This window comes from Oryctolagus cuniculus, chromosome 8 (genome assembly GCF_051225735.1).
Source record: "Oryctolagus cuniculus isolate XC-2025 breed Fujian yellow rabbit chromosome 8, ASM5122573v1, whole genome shotgun sequence".
Taxonomy (NCBI): Eukaryota; Metazoa; Chordata; class Mammalia; order Lagomorpha; family Leporidae; genus Oryctolagus; species Oryctolagus cuniculus.
The window spans coordinates 148,120,950-148,147,308 of NC_142874.1; the positions used below are offsets into that span (position 1 = coordinate 148,120,950).

A 26,359-nucleotide genomic window follows, 5' to 3' on the forward strand; every position below is an offset into this window, starting at 1 on the left:
CTACAAAAAGAGCACGCGAGAGCCAGGGTGCATGTATGTTGGAGTGGGGACATCAGGCGTCTTGATGGTGGCCTGTGGGAGATGGCCGAGGGCCAAGGACAGCACTGCCCCGAGTATGGGGCAGACACCACTAGCCCTCAGGCCTCATCTGTGGTAGCCCCAACCACACCCATGTCCAGCGGGCGAAGGCACAGGACACAGTCAGGCCCTGTGTTCCTCCTGTGTTTTGTCCACTACCCCACTGGACAACTGGAAACTGCAGCTCAGGTGGAAGCTGACGGTGGAGGAAATGGAGCATCCAGCTGAGTGTCTGGCTGTGGCCCTGGACAGGGTGAGCAGAGGGTGGCAAGAAGGTGGGAAAGGGAGGGCAAGTGGGGGCTTGGGGGCCAGCAGGAGGGCAGAGGACGGGCACGGACATCACGTTCCTCCACCAGGCATTCAACCTCAGCACCCCGACATCTGTCTGCAGGCCCAGGGTCACAAGTCAGGGTTTCTCTGGGTCCCAAGCGACAGGGTGTGGCCCAGTTACCCCAAAACACAGAGCAAGACTAAGTGGGGGAGGGGTCCCTAGGACACGGTGCCATGTCATTTCATTTAGAACGAGCACACGCACGCACGCACACGGCACAGGCAGGCCACACCGCACACTGACTGGGTAGAGGATGACGAACAACGTCTCATTTTTCCTTTGCGACTTCGTCACTCAGCTTCTTTAATCACCTTGCACACTACCAAGAAAGCATCCGTCGTCATCCTGAAAACAAACCCTCGCGCTTGCACTCCCAACTCCAGGATCTCATGCTCTGACAGGTAGCATGGGCTAGAGAGAGCAGAGCTGCCCAGGTCAGCTCCCCGCTTCCCCTAGACCCCATACCACCCCCTCTCTGGATGTGCAGAGGGAAGGCCTTGAACTAGAAGTCAGGATCTCAGAACAGCCTGGAATGCGCAGCAGCAAGTGCAGGCTGCTCGAGGGAGGGACCTCCTGGACACAGACGCCCATCTGAAGCCACGGAAATGACAGCAATGGCTCTACAGGAGTCCCACAGACGTCCACACAGATGAGAGCCCTGGGGGCGGATGGGAGGAGTCTCCCTCACTTGGCTCCCATCTAAGAAAACAAGGGGCTGGTGTGCCAGGCAGCAGACACGTCACCTCCGGCCGCTGGGCTGACTGCCACTCACCCCAGGCCCTCCGCTAGGTGCTCACTGCGGGTGCTCAGACCTGTGTCTCCAGCCCTAGATGTTCAAACTCCTGCGGGCGCCCTCACAGAGGTAAAAACGCAAGAGCCAGACCCTGCCTGGCCAAGCTCTACACCTGCATTCACTCCCCTCACCTGCCACACCCTGTACCAGCACATCTTGCACCAGTCATCCCCTCACCTGCCACTCCCACACCTGCCACACCCTGTACTGCCACACACCCCACCTGCCACACCCTGCACCAGCCACACCCTGTAGCTGTCACTCCCACACCTGCCACACCCTGTACTGCCACACAGCCCACCTGCCACACCCTGCACCTGCCACACCCTGTACTGCCACACAGCCCACCTGCCACACCCCTCACCTGCCACTCCCACACCTGCCACACCCCTCACCTGCCACACCCTGTACCAGCACATCTTGCACCAGTCATCCCCTCACCTGCCACTCCCACACCTGCCACACCCTGTACTGCCACACACCCCACCTGCCACACCCTGCACCAGCCACACCCTGTAGCTGTCACTCCCACACCTGCCACACCCTGTACTGCCACACAGCCCACCTGCCACACCCCTCACCTGCCACACCCTGCACCAGCCACACCCTGTAGCTGCCACTTCCACACTTGCCACATCCTGTATGTGTCACACCCTGCACCTGCCACTCCCACACCTGCCATACCCTGTACAGCCACATAGCCCACCTGCCACACCCTGCACCTGCCACACCCTGTACTGCCACACCCTGTACTGCCACACAGCCCACCTGCCACACCCTGCACCTGCTACTCCCACACCTGCCACACCCTGCACCTGCCACACCCTGTACTGCCACACCCTGTACTGCCACACAGCCCACCTGCCACACCCCTCACCTGCCACTCCCACACCTGCCACTCCCCTCACTTGCCACACACCCCACCTGCCACACCCTGCACCAGCCACACCCTGTAGCTGTCACTCCCACACCTGCCATACCCTGTACTGCCACACAGCCCACCTGCCACACCCCTCACCTGCCACACCCTGTAGCTGCCACTCCCTGCACCTGCCACTCCCCTCACCTGCCACGTCCCTCACCTGCCACTCCCACACCTGCCACACCCCTCATATGTCACTCCCCTCACCTGCCACTCCCACACCTGCACAGCCTGCACACCCCTGTTGCTGCCTGCAGTCACAGCTCCACAGTGCATCCCAGCACCTGGCAGGACAGCAAGGCGGCAGGAGCCTCCACGTCACAGGTCCTGCAGGATGTGGCAGAGCCATGTGTGACAAAGGATCTCACAGGTGGGGATGTCCTCTCCTGTCCTTCAGAGGAAATTGGTCTTTGGTTTGCCGTGACAAACAACAGAACCCTAGATCAGCCCAGTACCTTCCTCACTGCCCCCTCCCCACTCAGCAGCTGTCAGTCAGGTGCACCCTGGGCCTAGACCTCCGCGTGTCTGCCATCGCCTCGGCCCCTCCTGGCACACGACCACAACTTCCTCAGAGGCCCAGGGTGAGCAGCAGACCAGGGAAGCAGGAGCAGCAGGCCCTGGACGCTGGTGGATGGGACGAGAGCATCAGGAGGGCGACGCTCCTTGGGGGGACGAGGGGCGCAGCCATGGGGAAGACACGCCTGGCCTCGTCACGAGACGTGTCCAGGCTGGCGGCACCTGTGCAGACCAACAGGAGCAGGATCTGACTCCTGGTTTGATGCTTACACAGCTGGGATGGCTGCAGGACTGCACAGCCCTTTGGGCGAGGGGCAGGGGAAGCAAGGGCCGTCACTGGCCTGTTTGCCCTCTGGAGACCCCCAGAGAGCTGGCTACTGAGCTGCTTACGATCTGTGACCGACCCTGTGACGATGCACGCATATCAGAGGTCTCACCACAGCCCCACTGCACAGGTGTGGAAGACAGAGGCTGAGGGCGACTGCTGACTTCCCCACAGCATCTCAGAGGCAGAGGTGAGCCAACGGAACACAGGAGGGAGGACAGCTCTCCACACAAGGACAATGGACAGACACAGGCAGCTGCTCACTGCCATGTGGTGGGAGCAGAGTGGTGGCTTTGTCGGCTGCGAGGCTGGCCACAGAAGTGACAGGGCCTGTCTGGAGCAACAAAGTGATTAGGGAGGGCAGGGTGACAGCCTCCTGGCGCCCTGTCTCAGGGCAGGCCCCGCAGGGCACAGTCACAGGAGGTTGAACGTGGCTAGGCAGAAGGCATAATTGGCATGGGATGGGCTGTGCACAAACCTTAAGCCGGCAGAAACACCATGGCTGTTACAGGACGAGACTAAGGGACACTCGCACAAATGGCCATGCATGGTGACACCAGAAATGGACACAGAGACAGCAAGAACCCAGGGCTGTAACCACACTGCAGGCTGCAGATGGCAGCAGGAAGACAAGACCGGGCTGAGGGTCCGAGGGCAGGGAGGTGGATGTGAAACATGGGTTTCTCAAGGCAAAGACACAGAGGCAGGAGGCCGGCCCTGTGATAAGAGGCCCGAGACCCCGAGACCACCCAGGCCTCTTTCAGCCTGAAGGTGGAGGAGATAGGGGAGGACGTGGTGCCCAGCACAGCAGTGCATCATGGTAAGAGACAGGCAGGCGGGGAGGGAGCTGCAATGCGGAATAATCCACAGAGACCCCAAAAGGCACAGGCAGGAACGGCCACATCGGGAGAACGGCCGGCCCCGCAGGTCAGGAAGAGAGGCTCAGCCTTTGGATGACTTCGTGTCCTTGACAGCATCAGGAAGAACTGGCTTTAACAGGGGTGCAGCTTCTCCGATGTTTTGTTTTACAACCAAGTGCGCTGAGGAATCATCGGCAAAGCCAACGGGACCTCAGGATGCTGCAGCTTCGTCCTGTCGGGACCACAGCATGGCCACCTAGGGCTGCCAGTCACTTTCTGCATTGGGAAAAAACTCATGGCTCTGCAAAGTAAGACTTCTTCCTCCCTCACACGTGCCCAGGGCTCTTGCTCGCCACGCAAATGAACGCTCTTAAACTGTTTTCTGGGGTCCTCAGAACAGCGTATGCCATGACTGAAAGACGAACACACACCTCATAAACCACCACAACTCGCTCGCCTGTGCACGGTTAACACTGTCAGGGTGGAAAACTACCGGGGAAGAGATAACCGCTAAATTCATGCTCAAAAGACTTGTGCACAAATATTCCACGAACAGATGATCTCAAAGTACAAACTCGAGTCACAAAATCAACACAAACCTGAACTTTGCAAAAGTCAAAATGACTTGAAAAGGCCCTAGAATACCCAAGACTTCCTGAAAGCAAGCAAGGAGCATCAGAACCCGAGAGGGTCGGCTGCCTCCCCAGCCACTCCAGGGAGTGGGAGGGAGCGGAGCAGGCGGCCCCCCGGCTGTCGCTGGCAGGGGCACAGCTGTCACCCAGGACACCCATCTGCAAAAGTCCCTTGCACAACTCAGCACTGCCCTCCCCAAAGGCGGATCCTCTGAAGAACAGGCACTTCCCTCACTCTGGCAGACTCGGGACCCAGTCCCCCGAGCTAGAACAGTGACCGAGGCAGACGTCTTCCTAGCGCGCTTCAGCGTGGATCCTACCATGGCAGCCGAATGCACAGAAGTGAGACTCCCCACTCTACCTCACTCCTAGTTCGGCGGGTTCTGCCCAGGCCCCGAGACCCCGACTTTGCCCTGCTCTTTTAGGGGCTCTGGACAGCTGGTCTTGAACTCTCTAGCCGCAGATCCATCGGCGGTCACCAAAAGGAAGCTTCTCGCGCCGCCAAGTTTCTGAACCTGCACAAAACGGCCAGGAGGAGGAGGAGCCAGCGCACCATCTTCCTGAGCCGTGGGCATCTCTGGTCCTCAGGCACCTCCCAGCCACGCAGCACTGCCCAAGGGCAGCCCCATGAGAGTAGACACACGCCCTTGCGCACTACCCACAGCTGCCCAGCACGCATCCCGTCCTTGGGGCACCACTGTGCCCGCGCTGCGCGTGTGCACACTTTGCAGCCTGCCTGACCTCGAGGCCCGCTCCTGAGAAGCCCTTTGGAAGGTGAAGACGGTGCAGACATGTCAAAGCCAAGGCAGACACAGGCAGGAGGAGAGGGGAAAGTTCACTAGCTGCCATCTTGCACTTTGAAATGAATTGGGAACCGGCCTGCCAACGCTGTTTGACAGCAGGAGCCAGAGGCCAGGAGCCACAGGCCCTGCACTCACCTGGCGGGCAGGAGGCAGCCCTGGGCCATCTCTCCCCAGGCGGCTCTCCTCAGGGGCTCCCAGCCCATTCTGTCCAGAACTGAGTGGGCCACATACCATTCCTCAGAAGCCAGCCCCGGGTCTGCTGTGAAACGGCCCCTTCGAGATCCCAGAGAAAGGTCTGCAGGAGTGGGCAGCCTGCTCTCACGCTTGCCCCTCAGGCTTGCCCCGCGCTGCTCGGGCTCTCTAGCCTCCCCTCACAGTGCTCCTGCCCCGCAGCTCTCTCTGCGACCCTCACACACTGCTGCCTGCAAAGGCGCCTCCACGAGCCGGAAGGATCGGGCCTGTGAGGAGAGCTCTGGAGCCAGGTGCCCCGCCCTGAGGTCTGGGGAAAATGGAGGAGCAGGAGGGTCCCCTGTGGACGTCCACCCCTGCTGCGTTCTGGATCCAGCCCCGCAGTCAGCAGCTGCTGCTGGAGCCCTGGGCCACCTCCCTTCCCTCCATGCATCCCTGTAACCAGAGAGGTCCGCAAGCCTCCATGGCACGACCCGGGTCAGGACGACACCCCTGCCAGGCCACGGGGCTCTCAAGTCCATGGTCTCCACGGCCTTCCGGCTCTGACCATCTTTTGATTTGGGTGCAGAGGTTCAAGCTGTGCCCAAGCCCAGGGTAAAGCTCCTTCCTGTGTGAGGCAGAGGAGAGGGGGGGGAGGGGGAGGGGAGAGGGAAGGAGGGGGAGGGGCAGGAGGGAGGGAAGGGGCGGTGAGAGGTGGCACAGAAGGCCTGGAGCCATCTGACCAAGAGGAGGAGGAAGTTCCTCTGTCCCCAGGGGCCCTCTGAGCCGCAGCTGAGGCACCCTGGGTGTGAGGGGAGCACCTCTGGTCAAGGTCGACCCCTAGTCTGAAGGAAAGCAGGTGAGGAGAAGCTGGACATACTTCGCTGGACTCTGCCACACTCACTGGGGTGGAGAATGCAGATGCAATGGGCGAGGCCCCTGGAGAACTAACAGAGGCACAGCGAGACCCAGCTGCCCCACACCCGGGTGTGCCCAGGGAAGCAAAGGGGCACCTGTGCTCCCAGGGTGACGGCCGCGCTCCTCACAACAGCCAGGCTATGGAATCGCCCAGGTGTCCGCCTGTGCATGCGTGAATACATGTACACAGACACACGTGCAATGTTATCCTGCCACGGAAGAGTGGAATCCCAGCATTCACAGTAAAATAGATGGAAGCAAAGATCACTGTGTTAACTGAAATAACTCAGACCCAGAAAGGCAAATATCACATGTCCTCCCACATATGAAGTTTTTTTTTTTTTTAAGATTTTATTTATTTGAAAAGAGTTATCGAGAGAGGTAGAAACAGAGAGAAAGGTCTTCCATCTGCTGGTTCACTCCCCAAATGGCTGCAACGGCCGGAGCTGAGCTGACCTGAAGACAGGAGCCAGGAGCTGTTTCTGGGTCTCCCACGTGGGTACTGGGGCCCAAAGACTTGAGCCATCCTCTGCTGCATTCCCAGGCCACAGCAGGGAGCTGGATTGGAAGTGGAGTACCTGGGATTCATAGTGGCGCCCATTTGGGATGTTGGTATTGCAGATGGTGGCTTTAGGCAGCTTTACCCACTCGGCCATGGCACTGCCCTCATGAAGAACTTTAAAAGAAGTGCAGGGGCCGGCACTGTGATGTAGCAAGTAAGGCTGCTGCCTGCAGTGCCAGCATCCCATATGGGCGCCGATTTGAGTTCCAGCTGCTCCACTTCCAATCCAGCTCTCGGCTATGGCCTGGCAAAGCAGTAGAAGATGGCCCAAATCCTTGGGCCCCTGCACCCACATGGGAGACCTGGAAGAAGCTCCTGGCTCCTGGCTTCAGATCGGTGCAGCTCTGGACATTGCAGCCAGTTGGAGAGTGAACCAGCAGATGGAAGATCTCTCTCTCACTCTCTCTCTCTCTCTCTCTGTAACTGACTTTCAAATAAATAAATAAATCTTTAAAAAATAAGTGGAACTGAGAATGGTGACTGGCAGAGGACGGGAAGAGCAGGGGCATGGAGGGCAGAGGGCCATGGGTGCCAATGGTGCCATGAAGCCATGGGTGCTGGCTCACAGTACCCACGCCAGTTCACAGCGCAAACAGGAAAGGAGAGCAGCAGGGCTCCAAGCACAGGGAACACCTAGCCATGCTGACAGTCACACACCGTACCCCCAAAAGGTACACAAATGAAAACATTCACCATGTGAGGAGATGGAAATGCTACCTACCCTGATGTGATCTTCACCTATAAACATGTATTGAGTTATCACACCGTGCCACACACATGTCCTACCCTGATGTGGGCTTCATGCTATACATGTACTAAGTTATCACACCATGCCCACACACATGTCCTACCCTGATGTGGTCTTCATGCTATACATGTACTAAGTTATCACACCGTGCCCACACACATGTCCTACCTTGATGTGGTCTTTCATGCTGCACATGCACTAAGTTATCACACCGTGCCCACACACATGTCCTACCCTGATGTGGGCTTCACCTATAAACATGTATTGAGTTATCACACTGTGCCACACACATGTCCTACCTTGATGTGGGCTTCATACTATACATGTACTAAGTTATCACACCATGCCCACACACATGTCCTACCCTGATGTGGTCTTCATGCTATACATGTACTAAGTTATCACACCGTGCCACACACATGTCCTACCTTGATGTGGGCTTCATGCTATACATGTACTAAGTTATCACACCGTGCCACACACATGTCCTACCTTGATGTGGGCTTCATGCTATACATGTACTAAGTTATCACACCATGCCTACACACATGTCCTACCTTGATGTGGGCTTCATACTATACATATACTGTAAGTTATCACACCGTGCCCACACACATGTCCTACCTTGATGTGGACTTCATGCTATACATGTACTAAGTTATCACACCGTGCCACACACATGTCCTACCTTGATGTGGGCTTCATGCTATACATGTACTGAGTTATCACACCATGCCTACACACATGTCCTACCTTGATGTGGGCTTCATGCTACACATGCACTAAGTTATCACACCGTGCCCACACACATGTCCTACCTTGATGTGGGCTTCATGCTATACATGCACCAAGTTATCATACCGTGCCCACACACATTTCCTTCCTTGATGTGGGATTCATACTGTACACGCCCTAAGTTATCACACCATGGCCACACACATGCCCTACCCTGATGTGGTCTTCATACTATACATGCACCAAGTTATCATGCCATGGCCCATACATGTGTCCTACCCTGATACGATGTTCACACTGAACACATGTACTGAGTTATCACACCATCTCCCTACACATGTACAATGAAAATAAAAAGGCATTAAAACATACATTTCTGTGTAGAAATTACAGAGGGTAAAGGGTAGTAGTTCTCTGGATTACTACCTTTGTGGGAGTTCATGTGTGTGGAGCAATCACACAGACCAATCAAGGCTCAATGGTCTACAAAGCTGCGCCAGCCCTGAGCCACCCACGCCCCACATGGCTGTCTCACTCCCTGTCTTTTCATTCAGGGAACAAAGACACTGGATCCATATTCTGGAGAAACAAAACCATGCTCTGAAAAGCAAGAATATGCCACTGCTTTGGGGTCAGGTGTCTCACTTTTAAGTTCTGAGCCTATCAGTCAGTATCAGTACTCGTGAGTCCCACACCGCGTGTCCATCTCAACCATGGAGATTTCTGTGGGCAAAGGCCTCAGCGGCTCCAGGACTATTTCTGAGAAAAACACAGGGACCGGTTCTTAATTGTGTTAGCTGCAAAACTTCACAGTTCCCATGTAATTTAATAAAGAAAATGCTTTGGCTATTTGTGTTAAATCCACTTTTAAAATTGCTTTTCTTTAGTGTAAATTTTAAAAAGGAAATACAAATTGGTTTCCTCTGAAGGCAGGAGAGAGATGAACTAGCTTCCTCCTACGGTTGTTTCCATTGGAAAAACTGTTCTGAAAGATTAGAAACACACTTTGAAACTGGCTACTAATGGGGCCGGTGCTGTGGGGTAGTGGGTAAAGCCGCTGTCTGCAGTGCTGGCATCCCATATGGGTGCCGGTTCGAGTCCCAGCTGCTCCACTTCCAATCCAGCTCTGCTATGGCCTGGGAAAGCAGTGGAGGATGGCCCAGGTCCTTGGACCCCTGCACCTACGTGGGAGACCTGGAAGAAGCTCCTGGCTTCGGATCAGCTCAGCTCTGGTCATTGCGGCCAACTGGGGAGTAAACCAGCAGATGGAAGACCTCTCTCTACCTGCTTCTCCATCTCTCTGTGTGTAACTCTGATTTTCAAATAAGTAAATCTTTAAAAATAAAAGAAAAAGAAACTGGCCACCGCCTCAACTGGCTCCTGCCGCTTCAGGATTGGCTCACTTACACACACTCTCCCCAGGTGAAATACCTGATGACCCAGAGGCACAGCCAGGCAGCAGTAGTCAGGGGGAGTAGTTAGAATCCTCACCAGGTTAGAACAGGAAGAGCACCTGCCCAAGTGTCTCAGGGCTGCTGGCTGGCAGGGAAGGTGCCAGACAGCGCCCACCTCACAGGGTGCCACCTCGGGAGCTTTCCTTTCCACTCAAGCATGAGCCTGGCAAGCGTCCGTTCCTCAAGCGCACAAAATGTCAGGAACCATAATCCTCGGTCCAAACAGAACCTGCTGGATTCTTGGTGTGCACACCTGACGTACGTCTTTCAAGCAGGAATTGCAAGGGTATCGGGAAGGCCAGGGAGCAGAGTGCTGCACTTAATTTGGCAAGCACACCACCCAGCAAACACCAGGAACCCAGGGAAGGCACCCGCTGCTGCCCTGGGAAGTGCACAGTGAGACTGAGCAATGGGCATGGTCCCACATTGGTGAGCATTCTGCATTGCAAGTTTCTGAATGTCCCGTGAGCTTGTTGAAGCTCCCTCACTGTACTAAAATATACACACATATATACAGTCACAGATCATCTACAGGCACACAGATACACAGTACTCCTGCATGCACAATATATTCACTGATCACACAGATACACATGTGTACTCCTATGCACATACACGTACACATTCACTGATCATCTACACGGACATACATAATGAGAACACATCTACACTCTGCCCGTGGCCAGCATCTCGCAGGCCACCCCACTAAGGGCCAGAGTAGTCACAACTGCCTCAAAGTGGAGTAAGTCAAGCACACAGGACAACGGAACTGTGAGACTGGGAGATGAGTGAGACGGGCAGGAGCTGGCACTGCGGAGCCTCTGTGCGGGGCACGTGCACTGCTCTGGTGCTAGGCGTCGGGGTCAGATGCAGCCAGTGCAGCCCGCAGTGCACCAGGGCTCCTCACAGGGGTCTGGGGGAATCACCTGAGAGACAAGGTCCACACAGGGGGCCAGAGCCACCACTGCTGCTAAGAGTGGGCTTTTCTGTCACCCACAAAGAGAAAGTGGCAGGTGGATCCACGTTTGTCACTACCTTTCAGGCTCTGTCCTGGCTGGGTCCACTGGAGAGAGCACAGCAGGCAATCATGGCGGATGTTCTGTGTGTGAGGACGTGGCACCCGCCCCACTGGCTCCACTTCCCATTCTGGTTCTCAAAGGCACATGAGTCCTAGGGTTGAGTGTCCACTCAGGGCCTCAGTGTGTCTGCTCCCTGGTAAGTCCAAGGCCTTGGGAGTGACCACACGCAGGCCTGGTCACACCAGTGCCAGCCTCAGGGTGAACCCATTCCATGTGACCCCATTCATTCACTAGAACACCAGCTGAGGGAGAGAGCTGCATCGAGCCTCGCTGTGTCAGCTACAGACACAGGGAAGCCCGGTTATGGAAGCGGTGACTCTAAGCTGGCCTCCTCCTCCGAGCACAGGTTGGCGGTGGGCACTGCAAGTCCAGCCTCTTACTCGCGAGGCCTCACGGTACGCCCACCTGACTTTGGTTTCAGGTATTTTGACTAGAAGCTTCCAGGCTGTGTGCTGACAGGATGAACTGCAGGGGACAGGGAATTGCAAACCTCTCCTCTTTACTGCGGGGTCAACCACACCCCGGCCTGGCCAGCTCAGCGGCCAGCGCCCTGTGAGCCCAGCAGTGGTGTCTACCGCACTAACATTCTCGCCCCCATGACCACGGAGCCTCCTTCATGAGAGAGGAAACCCCGCCAAGCGGCCAAGGCTGAGGCAGCCCCGGAACTCCTCCCAGGTTTGTCCACAGCTCCAGCAAACCACAGGGAGCAACCAGCTGGACAGCAAACCCTGGGGTCTCCATAGAGCATCCTCAGAGGGTCCAGGAAGCGGCTTCCTGGGACGGCACAGAATAAGAGACACCATTTTGAGTGCGAGAACCAACATGGGTGCACTGCCCTTTTGCTAGAAGGCCCTACTCGCACCACTTACCAGGGAGCAGACCCACTGAGGCCCTGAGTGGACACTCAACCCGAGGGGCTGGCAGAAGAGAAAGGTGGGCAGCGAGGACCCCCAGGCTCCAGCTGACCTCTGGCCTGTACCTGGCCTGTCATGAAAACCAGACATGACACGGGGCATGAGCGCAAGCCAGCAACTGGCCCTCAACAACACTACTGACCACTGTCATGGAAATACAAGGCACAGTAGGGTCATGTGTGTCATACATTGCCCTAAACACAGGACTGGTCTTGGCAAAGGCCAGGTCATTGTGGGGGCAGCAACAATGATCCCAAAGTGAGGGCGTGGTATGGCCCAGTCTCCCCATGAAACACTCCAAAGTGAGGGTATGGTGTGGCCCTGTCTCCCCAAGAGTTACCCCACGGGGAGGGCATGGTGTGGCCCTGTCTCCCCAAGAGTCACCCCACGGGGAGGGTGTGGTGTGTCTCAGTGTCCCATGGGTCACCCCACGGGGAGGGTGTGGTGTGTCTCAGTGTCCCATGGGTCACCCCACGGGCAGGGTATGGTGTGGCTCAGTGGTCCATGGGTCACCCCATAGGGAAGGCATGGTGTGGCTCAGTGGCCCATGGGTCACCCCATGGTCAGGGCGTGGCAGGGCTCAGTGGCCCATGGGTCACCCCATGGGGAGGGCGTGGTAGGGCCCAGTCTCCCCATGAGTTACCCCACGGGGAAGGCGTGGTGTGGCTCAGTGACCATGGATTACCCCACGGGGAAGGCGTGGTGTGGCTCAGTGGCCCATGGGTCACCCCATGGGGAGGGCGTGGTAGGGCCCAGTCTCCCCATGAGTTACCCCACGGGGAGGGTGTGGTGTGGCTCAGTGGCCCATGGGTCACCCCATGGGCAGGGCGTGGCAGGGCTCAGTGGCCCATGGGTCACCCCATGGGGAGGGCGTGGTAGGGCCCAGTCTCCCCATGAGTTACCCCACGGGGAGGGTGTGGTGTGGCTCAGTGGCCCATGGGTCACCCCATGGGCAGGGCGTGGCAGGGCTCAGTGGCCCATGGGTCACCCCACGGGGAGGGCATGGTAGGGCCCAGTCTCCCCATGAGTTACCCCACGGGGAAGGCGTGGTGTGGCTCAGTGGTCCATGGGTCACCCCACAGGCAGGGCGTGGTGAGGCTCGGCCTCCTTATATCTAACGCCGCAGTGAGGGGAAGTGTGGTCCAGTCTCTGAAATATTTACATTGGTCCCTCCTACCCAGAATCTCCTAAATCAGCCAAGTAAAATCTCCAGTCCTGTGGGCTTTTGCTTTTCACTGTAAAACTTTCAGAGTCGGATTCAGAGGAGGGCGCTGAGCTCGGAGAAGTGGAGTTTTGCTCCAGGCAGGTGCACATGCCCCAGGTCACTGTCTGCCCTGTGCCCTGCCTGGCCTGCTCCCTGGCCCTCCTTCCCTCCGCCCCCAGCCCAGTCTGCCCACTGAAAGAAGTGTACCTTAGCAAATGTGACTGGGGCCCAGTCACTCCGCAGAGATTTTCTGGCCAGCATACTTCTTCCAGCAACTGGAAATGCTGTCCCCATGTCAGGGCCACAACGGCGTGAGTCCTCGTGGGAGCCGCACCGTCTACCAGCCTTCACGCATGTTTGATGTCACCCCAGCCACGTCTCCGTCAGGCACCACCATGGGAGTCCCTCACGCCCGATGCGGCAGCAGCCAGCAGCTGGGAGAGTTCCGGCTGAGCCTCAGCACTCTGCCCTGTGTCCCAGCTTCCCTATCACACAAGTCCTCACAAAACACACACTCAGCAGACGGAGCTGGCTGCGGAGCAGGGGAGACTCACGGGAATGGCGGTTTGGCAGGGACCTCCGGGGTCTGGGCCAGGCCAGGGTCCTGCGGTGATGGGTGCCCCTGGCTCGTCTTTCCTGCTCCCCCCTCTCCTGTCCTGCTCTGCACAGCCTGCCCCTGCCCACACCACCATCACCCCCGGGAGCAGTGGGGAAGCCAGCACAGGACCCGAGACAGAAACTGCTGGCCCTCGGCCAGAACCGGGAGTCCCAGAGCAGCAGAGGCTGGGGGGTGGGGACGCAGGAGCTCTGGTTCATGGGCACACATAGGACACAGCTCCTCCACGTCTTAGGAAACACGAAACTACCACGCAAGCCCCTACCATGCAACCCAGCCGTCTCCCTGCCTGGCATTTACCCAGGCAAGCTGAGGGCTGTGTCCACAGGCAGCCGACACACGGACGCTTACGGTGACTCTACTTGTGATCACCAGAATGTTAGCAGCCAAAACACCCTGCAGGGCGTGAGTGGATTAATTTCCGGGGGCCTCTCAGACAACGGAGTGTCACTCACCACCAAAAGGACACGAAAGATGGAGCTTTGGAAGACATGGAGGAACCTCACCTGCCTTTTAGTAAGTAGAAGAAGCCAATTATTTCTCAGAAAAAGAAACATGCTTTCACATTTTTCATTTACTTATTTTCATTTTCTTTGAAAGGCAGAGAGAAGACGGAGCCAACTCTTCCACCCACTGTTCTCCCCACACCCTGGCAGGGGGCACGTTAGCAGGACACAGAGACCGGACTAGACCCAGGCACTCCGGTGTGGGATCAGGCTCTCCAGTGCGGCACCACGGCACCCACCAGCAGTCCGTGTTACAGGCCTCATGGTGCAGAGTATCCAGAAATCGTCACAAGTTAGAGACAGGAAAAGAGCAGTGGTTGAGCGGGGGAGGATGAGCCATGGCCACTCTGTCTGTCCAAGCCCACAAGGATGGACAGCACTGAGGGTGCTGGGCAGTGACTCCGGGTCACTGCAGCGTCACCAGGTCCAACAGATGCAGCTGCTGGCGGGGATGTTGGTGAGGGGCTCCACAGGACATCTCTGTACCTGCTGTGCAGCTTTGCTGCGTTCTGAACACTCTGGAACACGGAGCACAGGGCCGGCGCTGTGGGCAGCAGGTTAAGCCAGTGCCTGTGAGTGGGCGTCCCATGTGGGTGCTGGTTTGAGTCCCAGCTGCTCCACCTCTGATCCAGCTCCCTACTAATGCACCTAGGAAAGCAGCAGCAGGTGGCCCAAGTGCCAGGGCCTCTGCACCCATGTCGGCGACCTGGATGAAGCTCCTGGCCCCTGGCTTCAGCCTGCCCTAGCCTGGGCCATTGCAGCTATCTGGGGAGTAAACCAGTAGATCAAAGATTCCTCTCTCGCTCTCTGCAACTCTGCCTTTCAAATAAATACATCTTTAAAAAGAAACGCAAAGTGCAAGTCACTCAACCACATGAGTCTTGATTTTCTCATCTGCCAAATGGGCATGAACACAGCTGGTTAGCAGGTATGAGCAGGGACCACAGGACTGGAAAGACAGCCACACTGTGACCTGAACCGCTCCCACCTACAGAAGCCTATGCTGTGCCCTGTCTGCTCAAGAGCACCCCTGGCCTTTGAGGCACTGGGCGATGCACCCCAGGTCTGGGCCGCAGCTCAGACAGGCACCTCCTCCTGAAAACACCACCCAAACAGGAACCCAAAGCCAGGACCAGACTTCCCACAGCACCCAGTCCAGTAGGGTACCCACTCCTCAGCCTTCTCCTCCATAAATGGTAGTGGGGTAAGCCCAGGGATGGTATGCATGGCCAAGAGGTGCAGGTAGGGTGTGCAGGGACAGGAGGTGTAGGGACAGGAAGTGTAGGGACAGGAGGTGCACGGACAGGAAGTGCAGGGACAGGAGGTGCAGGGACAGGAGGTGCAGAGACAGGAAGTGCAGAGACAGGAGGTGCAGGGACAGGAAGTGCAGGGACAGGAAGTGCAGGAACAGGAAGTGCAGGGACAGGAGGTATAGGTTCAGGAGGTGCAGAGACAGGAAGTGCAGAGACAGGAGGTGCAGGGGTCAGGAGGTGCAGAGACAGGAGGTGCAGGGGTCAGGAGGTGTAGGGACAGGAGGTGCAGAGACAGGAGGTGTAGGGACAGGAGGTGCAGGGACAGGAGGTGCAGACAGGAGGTGCAGGGACAGGAGGTGCAGGGACAGGAAGTGCAGAGACAGGAGGTGCAGGGACAGGAAGTGCAGGGGCAGGAAGTGCAGGGACAGGAGGTATAGGTTCAGGAGGTGCAGAGACAGGAGGTGTAGGGACAGGAAGTGCAGAGACAGGAAGTGCAGGGACAGGAGGTGCAGGGACAGGAGGTGCAGAGACAGGAGGTGTAGGGACAGGAGGTGCAGGGACAGGAAGTACAGGGACAGGAGGTGCAGGGACAGGAAGTGCAGGGGCAGGAAGTGCAGGGACAGGAGGTATAGGTTCAGGAGGTGCAGAGACAGGAAGTGCAGGGACAGGAAGTGCAGAGACAGGAGGTGCAGGGGTCAGGAGGTGTAGGGACAGGAGGTGTAGGGACAGGAAGTGCAGGGACAGGAGGTGCAGGGACAGGAGGTGCAGAGACAGGAGGTGTAGGGACAGGAGGTGCAGGGACAGGAAGTGCAGAGACAGGAGGTGCAGGGACAGGAGGTGTAGTGACAGGAAGTGCAGGGACAGGAGGTGTAGGGACAGGAGGTGTAGGGACAGGAAGTGCAGGGACAGGCAGTGTAGGGACAGGAGGTGCAGGGACAGGAGGTGCAGAGACAGGAGGTGTAGGGACAGGAAGTGCAGGGGTCAGGAGGTGTAGGGACAGGAGGTGTAGGGACAGGAGGTGTAGGGACAGGAAGTGTAGGGACAGGAGGTGCAGGGACAGGAGGTGCAGGAACAGGAGGTGCAGAGATAGGAGGTGCAGGGACAGGAGGTGCAGGGACAGGAAGTGCAGAGACAGGAGGTGCAGGGACAGGAGGTGTAGTGACAGGAAGTGCAGGGACAGGAGGTGTAGGGACAGGAGGTGTAGGGACAGGAAGTGCAGGGACAGGCGGTGTAGGGACAGGAGGTGCAGGGACAGGAGGTGCAGAGACAGGAGGTGTAGGGACAGGAGGTGCAGGGACAGGAGGTGCAGGGACAGGAGGTGCAGAGACAGGAAGTGCAGGGACAGGAAGTGCAGAGACAGGAGGTGCAGAGACAGGAGGTGTAGGGACAGGAAGTGCAGAGACAGGAGGTGCAGGGACAGGAGGTGCAGGGACAGGAAGTGCAGAGACAGGAGGTGCAGAGACAGGAGGTGCAGGGACAGGAGGTGCAGGGACAGGAAGTGCAGGGACAGGCGGTGTAGGGACAGGAGGTGCAGAGACAGGAAGTGCAGGGACAGGAAGTGCAGAGACAGGAGGTGCAGAGACAGGAGGTGTAGGGACAGGAAGTGCAGAGACAGGAGGTGCAGAGACAGGAGGTGCAGAGACAGGAAGTGCAGGGACAGGAAGTGCAGGGACAGGAGGTGTAGGTTCAGGAGGTGCAGAGACAGGAGGTGCAGGGACAGGAAGTGCAGAGACAGGAGGTGCAGAGACAGGAGGTGCAGGGACAGGAGGTGCAGGGACAGGAGGTGTAGGGACAGGAGGTGTAGGGACAGGAAGTGCAGGGACAGGAGGTGCAGGGACAGGAGGTGCAGGGACAGGAAGTGCAGGGACAGGAAGTGCAGAGACAGGAGGTGCAGAGACAGGAGGTGTAGGGACAGGAAGTGCAGAGACAGGAGGTGCAGGGACAGGAGGTGCAAGGACAGGAGGTGTAGGGACAGGAAGTGCAGGGACAGGAAGTGCAGAGACAGGAGGTGCAGGGACAGGAAGTGCAGGGACAGGAAGTGCAGAGACAGGAGGTGCAGGGACAGGAGGTGTAGGGACAGGAAGTACAGGGGCAGGAGGTGCAGGGGCAGGAAGCGCAGGGAGGGTCTGCAGGAATGAGCATGGGTCCTGCCCATATGCAGGAGGTCTGGATGGGATATGAGGTAAGGAAGACATCCTAATGGGCAGAACAACCGGGGAGTGTGGCCAGCACCATCCTCCTGGGAGTGGTTGGCAAGAACTTAGAAGGGACAGGAAATACCCCCAGCCAAACCCGAGGCGGGTGTCAGTGCTGGGCTGGGAGCAGCCTGGATATGGGGCCAAGTTTGAGAACCCATGGAGCCCCAGAGGTGGGAGACACTTGGCGGTGGTGTCCCCCAGGTGCTGGGCCAGCCGAGATGCCCCACATGACCCCTGTCAGGGACCCCTAATGTGGACATTTCCTCTTCAGAGACTGCTACCTTCCTTCCCTGAGGGTGTGGATAAGAAACCTGCACTTGCTGAGGACGGGGGGGGGGGGGCTGACTCAGACCTGCACAAACACCGCCCACACAAGGCACCTGCACTGCACCTCATCCAAGGGTCTCAGGAGCCAGGTCAGGCTGGGTGTGGCTTCCCCCACGGAGCGAGGAAGTGAAGAGCAACTGGCAAACCCAGGACCCCCCGGAGCTGGGAGCCCACTGGAGCTCCACAGGTGATTCCGGGGCTCTCACATGGAGACTGGGCCCTGACCGTTCCCAGTGAGAAGAGAACGCCTTGGACAAGCAGGACCCGAGTGCCGGCCAGCCCTGAGCAGCGGCACAGCCGTCTGAGGGGCAGAATGAGGACGGCCGCTGTGTCTGACGATCCCGGGAGGCGGGCGACCATGGGCACGCCCCAGGACGCTGACCAAGGACAAGGTGTGTCCCGAGGTTGTCCTGTTTCCAGGGCTGAGGGTCTCACGCCTGTCCTGAATTCACCACAGATTAGCACAGCACTTTGCGCAGAGGCAGCAAGCAGCGGCTCCGTGCGGACGTGTAAGTTCCCATCCTACCAAGCACGGGACACACCAGACACGGGTGCTGGGATGCGATCTCACAAGGAGGATTCTCTGAACAGAAAATCCAGGGCTCTTTCCCTCCACGCCAGTCACGTGAGAGATGTTGATTCACCAGCACTGTTATCCTAAAGTAATCATGCAGAACATAAGGGCCCAAGAGTCAGATTTCTGGTTCCCGCTGCACCCTGGAAAGCAACTGACCGATCCAGAGCTTGGTTGGCGGCGGCAATGGACGGCGGTGCCGGGCGCAGAAGCCTGGGGCTGAACCCTGTGTGTTTCAGGCCGAGAGTTAATCGAGGCCGCAGTCGGCTCGTCGAAGTGGAACTTGCCCAGGTGTGTCCCTGCACATGCTGCACGCCAGCTCAGAACACCAAGTGGAGAGTCCGGCTGCTCTCAGGACTCAGGCACCAGCACTCAGCCAATGCCCAGGACCAAGGGCCACCCACCCCGTCTCTCTCTGGGGCTGCCCTGCTTGTCCATACCGCAGAAGGAAGCAAAGGCGGGGTGACAAGGCCCGCACTCTTGTCCTGAGAGGCACTCTTGCCGTCACGGCACACGGCAGCAGTGACCACACCACACGGAACGGCAAAGTGCAGCTCCCATGTGTCTGGAGCTCAGCCAGCCTGCCTGGGCAGAGCGTGGGCTTCCCTTGCTGGGGTCAAAGGTGACTCCCTGGAGAGAGAAGCTGCAGACTCAGCGGGGTTTATTCACGAGTGACAACCCTTGGAAAGCAGCGACTGTGGGTTTAAAGTGATGGATGTTGAGAGTGGGGCTGGTCTGCCCTCAGAGCCACAGGTCCTGGCATAGCGCCCGTGTGACCGTGAAGGTGTGTGAGTGCCACACTTGCAGATCCATGCGCAGGCTGCATGGTGCCCAGCGTGGACACCGCCACTGCCCCCAACCTGGCCTCTAGTTATGCGCTTTGCCTTTGATGACAACTGAATGGACAGATCTGATTGAAAAGTTACATTCATCCCATGCAAACACGTGTTACTGAGTGAGCCCCGCAGACCGGGCCGAGGTGCAGTGACGCCTGCCCCCGGGCAGGCACCTGTCAGACCCTGACGCCAGCATTCCGCAGGCACAGCGGCCCCAGGTGAGCTCCAAAGGCTGACCTCCAGGCTGTTCTGAGGACCTTGGCACCCTGTGCGTGGAGGCCTCTCAGCTGAGTGGCATTAGTGATGAATGATTCTGCGCGAGGCAGGACTTGTTGCTAAATAAGAAGCATGAATCACAAAGTGGGGGAAAGAACCCTGACTTGTTCTATTCTGCGAACAAGCGTAAGGTCACAGCATCTCCGCCCCACACCAGGCGTGCAGCTGCACCTGAGGGCTGCAGGAAAACTGTGAATGAAACCGTGTCCCCCCACCCCCCAGAGGTGGACACAGTGGTGACAGCTCCTGATTGGTGCAGTCTCCGTGCTAGGTATTCTGGCTGTTCTCAACAAGAACTTTCAGAGCGAGCAGTGACCTGGACGCCTGGGTGGGCAACGGCCCTCTTCACAGACACCCAGTCTCATCAGGAAGGGCTGGACGCGGCAGGGCCACTGAGAGAGACACAAGACAAAACAGCACAGCAAGGCGAGAAAGCCGGGGAAACGCTCGCAAAGCCCAACCGGAATCTTCCCCCAGAGGAGCAGGTGCAGGGCACTTGCTTAGGCTTCCCCACTGTGATGCCCCAAGCCTTTGCTCGCAGAAGCACGCCTCGTCTGGAGCCGCACAGCCCCGAGGACACTCGCACACCGCCTGCTCCCACAAGGCAGCGGCCGCTGCTCGGTCAGCACTAAACGCTGGGATCGCGTGCTTCGGAAACGGCTTTCGCTTTCAAAGCCAAACACAGGGCAGCTCTTCCCTGCGTCTCCTCAAACACCCTCTTCCTTTGATCCTGCTTCCTGCAGCTGCTGTGAGGCCCGAGTACCCGACTGCACTGGGCTCACAGAGGCACCTTCCCCGCAGGCTTCTGCCCCCAGAGTCTGCAGATCAAGCACCCGTCTTAACAGCTGCAGGGCCCTGGGTTTACTCGCTCCCCAGGGAGCTGGGCAGCAGACCAGCAGCTGCACCCTGGCTACGACAGACAGAGGCCAGCCAGCCAGAGCAGGTCCTGCATTACAAAGTGCTCTGGCATTCCGTGGCCATCCGAATCACGGAGAACTGGAGACTGAACTTGTCTTCTGAGAATGACAGCGCTGCAGTCCTGGGCGGCCGCGCGAGACCGTCCCCCAAACCCTCCATGGCAACTGACAGGCTCCCAGCTGCAGTCACGCCAGCCCCTGGCTGCTGCCGCTGCCTGTCCAGAGAGGAGCGCTTCACTCCCAGGAGCAGCGTAGACCATGGCTGGCGGGAAGGCAGGGAGACATGCCGCCTGGAGCCTGGGGCTGCTGGGCGCCCGTCCGCTCGCCACCCCTCCAGCCGAGGCCACCCTGCTGGGCAAGTGCCCACCCGAGATGGGAAAAGTGAGGAATGACTCATCCGGACTCACCGCCCGCAGCGTCCAGACGCAGAGCAGCAGGCTCCCGGCAGACAGGGCACCGGGCACCCCAGGGAAGCGCCAGCACCGCTGCCGCCGTGGAGCAGGCCAGGAGACTCAGCGTGTGTCCAGGGCTCCGGTCAGTCACAGCCTGGCCGAGGCCGCCACGGGGCTCTGCAAAGCAGGCACACTGCAGCGCGGCAGGCACAGGATGCGATGCATGTCCCATATATTCAAGCGTGATAGAAAACACGGATCTGGAGTTGGCTCCATGTGGATGTGGGGGCGGCCTGGCTCGCAGCACAACAGGCAGGCGCCTGGCTCCTGATGGAATTAGCCATGGACAGGGGCGTCTGAACGGTGGCGCAGTGCTGTCCCCCGGGACATCAATTACCCAGAGCAGGTGCCTCCGCCTCCTGCCTGCCAGATCAAGTCGCTAATCTCATTTCACAAATGATCCCTATTTAGACAGGAGCCACCTATTGTGATGATATCATTGGCTCTGGGAGCCAAACATGGGCAGCTTCCTGGGGAGCGTCACGGCACTGACGACACGGCCTTTAAAGAGCGAGAGGGCCGGGGCTCGCACAGGCCTGGCCACAGCACGCAGCACCACCAGGCTGGCTGACCCGGGATGAAGAGTGACAGAGGGAGCACACCTTTCCCAGCTGGGCTCACAGACGGGGCGGGGCTCAGCACACAGTGGGCACGCAGTGAGTCCCCCAGCTCCTGTCACATGGGGCACAGCACACAGTGGGCACTGCTGCCAGCTCCTCCAGGTCCTCTCACATGGGGCTCAGCACACAGTGGGCACGCAGTGAGTCCCCCAGCTCCTGTCACATGGGGCTCAGCACACAGTGGGCACGCAGTGAGCTCCCCCAGCTCCTGTCACATGGGGACAGCACACAGTAGGCACTGCTGCCAGCTCCCCCAGCTCCTGTCACATGGGGCTCAGCACACAGTGGGCACTGCTGCCAGCTCCTCCAGGTCCTCTCACATGGGGCTCAGCACACAGTGGGCACGCAGTGAGCTCCCCCAGCTCCTGTCACATAGGGACAGCACACAGTGGGCACTCAGTGAGCTCCCCCAGCTCCTGTCACATAGGTACAGCACACAGTGGGCACACAGTGAGCTCTCCCAGCTCCTGTCTCATAGGGACAGCACACAGTGGGCACGCAGTGAGCTCCCCCAGCTCCTGTCACATGGGGCTCAGCACACAGTGGGCACACAGTGAGCTCCCCCAGCTCCTGTCACATGGGGCTCAGCACACAGTGGGCACGCAGTGAGCTCCCCCAACTCCTCTGACACATGGGGCACAGCACACAGTGGGCACGCAGTGAGCTCCCCCAGCTCCTGTCATATAGGTACAGCACACAGTGGGCACGCAGTGAGCTCTCCCAGCTCCTGTCACATAGGGACAGCACACAGTGGGCACGCAGTGAGCTCCCCCAGCTCCTGTCACATGGGGCACAGCACACAGTGGGCACACAGTGAGCTCCCCCAGCTCCTGTCATATAGGGACAGCACACAGTGGGCACACAGTGAGTCCCCCCAGGTCCTGTCACATGGGGCTCAGCACACAGTGGGCACACAGTGAATTCCCCCAGCTCCTCTGTCACATTGGGCTTAGCACACAGTGGGCACACAGTGAGTTCCCCCAGCTCCTCTGACACATGGGGCTCAGCACACAGTGGGCACGCAGTGAGCTCCCCCAACTCCTCTGACACATGGGGCACAGCACACAGTGGGCACGCAGTGAGTCCCCCAGCTCCTGTCATATAGGGACAGCACACAGTGGGCACGCAGTGAGCTCCCCCAGCTCCTGTCACATGGGGCTCAGCACACAGTGGGCACGCAGTGAGTCCCCCCAGGTCCTGTCACATGGGGCTCAGCACACAGTGGGCACACAGTGAGTCCCCCCAGGTCCTGTCACATTGGGCTTAGCACACAGTGGGCACACAGTGAGTCCCCCAGCTCCTGTCATATAGGGACAGCACACAGTGGGCACGCAGTGAGTCCCCCTAGGTCCTGTCACATGGGGCACAGCACACAGTGGGCACACAGTGAATTCCCCCAGGTCCTGTCACATGGGGCACAGCACACAGTGGGGCAATGCAGCCAGGAGCATGCACCCTTCTCCAAATGCTCCCTGCACCTGAGCACAGCACCCACAGCCTGAGGCGCTGGCACAGGCACACAGGGACCCTGAGGAGTGTGGTCGCGGCACAGATTTTGTGCACAGAAGGCCAGGGTGCGCTGGCACTATCCACAGGTATGTGCTGCTTGGTCCTAACACGAGGATGGGCAAGAAGAGCCAGAGTCGCAGCTCCTGCTGCATTTCTCAGTCCTGAACCGCATCTTATGCATCACTGTGTGGTGCTGCTTGCTGCGTTAATGTAACCATTTCCCTCCCTCCGTGCAGTAACAGGCCTTGCTCTGGAGTCGGCGAGAGTGCGCACAGCCACACACTGAAGCATGCGAAGACACAGGCTGCTCACAGCTACAACTCCCTCAGACAGAACCACAGCGAGGCTGGCGTGCTAGCCGGTCCCTGCTCACATTCTCCCGAAAGATGTCCCTGACGCTCGGAATGGAGCTCTCTAATCATCTTTCACAGGCAGACAGGAGAAAGGAGACAGCACAACTAGCAAATTACAGACAGTAAGTAACCTGCAGACTGCTTAGGGTAATGCTGTTTACATCCACTGAGGGAAGAATAATTAGTCATGAAAGATGTATGCCCTTGTTTGCAGCGATGCGGCGAATGACGACTTAGTATAACTGAAAACACCTGCAACATTTGCATCTTCAGATTAACACACACATGGAAACTCCAAGTCCCCCAGCGAGCACTGGAATGTGTTTCCTTGTGGCCCAGGTGAGGGCAAAGGGGCGGCTGGGCTCATTGTCCATGCTGGGACAGCAAGATGGGACTCTGCATGTGCGGAGCCCGTGAGCCTCTTGCTGACCACCTTCTGGGTCCCCAGGGTAACAGGGTTTCCCCACAGTGGGGTGTGCATCACAGGGCAGGCATCAGGGCTTGACTGACACCCGCTCTGGTTGCTTCTCCCAGGGGATCTGTCTGTATGAAATCTGCCCCTATGTTCAGGTTGAATTCACTGGCAAACGAGATCAAAAGGACTAAGTGAGGATTGGTGTTTGCTAACACTCAGAGATGCCACGAACCCAAATGCATGGACACAGCTACATGGACTCTTGTGCCCAGTCTGGCTCTGGCACTGAGACGCCACAGACACAGCTGCATGGACCCCTGTGTCCAGTCTGGCTCAGGCTTTCAGAGACACCATGGACCCAGCTGCATGGACCCAGCTGCATGGACCCCTGTGTCTAGTCTGGCTCAGGCTTTCAGAGACACCATGGATCCAGCTGCATGGACTCAGCTGCATGGACCCCTGTGTCCAGTCCAGCTCAGGCACTCAGAGACGCCACGGACACAGCTGCACGGACACAGCTGCATGGACTCCCATGTCCAGTCTGGCTCAGGTGTTCAGATGCCACGGACACAGCTGCATGGACCTCTGTGTCCAGTCTGGCTCAGTGGGCACACAGAGACACCACGGACACAGACACATAGACACAGCTGCACGGACACAGCTGCATGGACTCCTGTAGCCAGTCTGGCTCAGGCGCTAAAGATGACGTGGACACGGCTACATGGACACAGCTGTGTGGACACTGCTGCATGGACCCCTGTGTCCAGCCTGGTTCAGTCACTCAGAGATGCCACAGACACAGCTGCATGGACACAGCTGCACGGACCCCTGTGTCCAGTCCGGCTCAGGTGCACAGATATCACGGATGCAGCTGCATGGCACTCAGAGATGCCACAGACACAGCCAGCTGCATGGACACAGCTGTGTGGCCCCCCATGTCCAGTCTGGCTCAGATGCTCAGGGACGCCACGGACAGAGCTGCATAGACACAGCTGTGTGGCCCCCCGTGTCCAGTCTGGCTCAGATGCTCAGGGACGCCACAGACACAGCTGCATGGACACAGCTGTGTGGCCCCCCGTGTCCAGTCTGGCTCAGATGCTCAGAGATGCCACAGACACAGCTGCATGGACACAGCTGTGTGGCCCGCCGTGTCCAGTCTGGCTCAGGCGCTCAGGGACACCATGGACAGAGCTGCCGGGACCCCCGCGGCCAGCCTGGCATCAGAGGTGATGCTCCTGTCCCGGAACCACAGGCCAAGGCTGTCGGAACAGCTGCCTCTGGAGCTGCTACCTGGCAGGGTCAGAATTCAGAGCAGTTCCATCTCCTGCAGGCACACTGTTGGTGCTGGCAGGAGCCCTGGCAAATCCGCATCCTGGCCCATGTGCGTGGTGCTCCTGCCCACATTCCCCAGGTCATACTCGGGTCGGTTCAAAGTCTGGGCCCTGCCCCAGGGCTGACCCCTCCTGAGCTTGCCCCTGCCCAACCCTGAAACACTCACTCATGCCATGCCCTCCCCAGCGCTCACAGAGACCACATGTGCTCCTCACAGCCACCATTTCCTGAGGCTCATGGCCCAACACTAAGCAGCAGCTGGTCAGAGACCTTAAATATTGGCCCAAATGCAAGAAGCAAGACTCTGGCTTCCAATTCCGGACTCCCAGCCTCGTGGGGGGCCCTTCTCTGCCAGTGAACCCTCCTCCCGGCTCCGGGGAAGCCACTGTTCACTTCTGCACCACAGCCTGTGGCTGGCAGACTCCGGAGGCCGGGGCTCCAGCATCAGTGCCGGCTGTGTGCTGCCGCTGGTCATCACCACGCCACGCAGGAGTTATGCACAGGGTCCCCAGCACAGCCTGCAAATGTCCACACTGAGAAAGGAAGGCGTTTGGCTCCAGGCTCGAGAAGGAAAGTGCCCAACACAGGACAGCGAAACAAGCAGCCCATGTGCAAATGCTCTGACCCACACAGTAACACAGACGTGGCCCGGGGACGCCTCTGCCACCTCTCACAGGAACGCTCACAGCTGGAAGAGGGACCTGCGACATGTGGGTGTTTCCAAATCACTGTCCCGGTTCAGCCCAAGTCTTTGATGAGCTCATCGTCTCCGTCTCCCCTAAACCAGGTCTTGTCGCCTGCAAACACCAGCAGAACCGCTTGGGGGAGGGGCCTCAACTCACCTGCTGTCAGTACACCTGGGGCAGTACACGAGGCCCTGCGAGCACCTGCCACAGGCCTCAGGACAGGTGACCCCACATTCAGTTTTGGATGTGACATTGTTTAGTGCAGGAAAAACGATTTCTGTGTGCCACTGGCCACATTGGTCATGTTTGTTCTGGCGCTTTCAGAAGACAAACAAAGCATTAATGAAAACATTCGGTGCCGGCACCACGGCTCACTAGGCTAATCCTCCACCTTGCGGCGCCAGCACACCGGGTTCTAGTCCCGGTCAGGGCGCCGGATTCTGTCCC

General features: G+C 58.4%; 1 protein-coding gene across 5 annotated transcripts in view; it reads right to left on the bottom strand.

Moving 5' to 3' along the window:
• The window catches only part of DLGAP2 (DLG associated protein 2), a 571,440-nt gene that overhangs the window by 292,865 nt on the left and 252,216 nt on the right, over positions 1 to 26,359 (bottom strand). For 2 of the 5 annotated variants that reach the window (XM_070047248.2, XM_070047246.2), the window contains exon 1: positions 20,953 to 21,384. The exons of the other annotated variants lie outside the window; for them this stretch is intronic. In XM_070047248.2, the coding sequence (XP_069903349.2) occupies positions 20,953 to 21,169 (217 nt within the window). In that variant the 5' untranslated portion in view covers positions 21,170 to 21,384. Of the gene's footprint in view, positions 1 to 20,952; positions 21,385 to 26,359 lie in introns of those variants that run through there. 5 annotated transcript variants of the gene reach the window in all.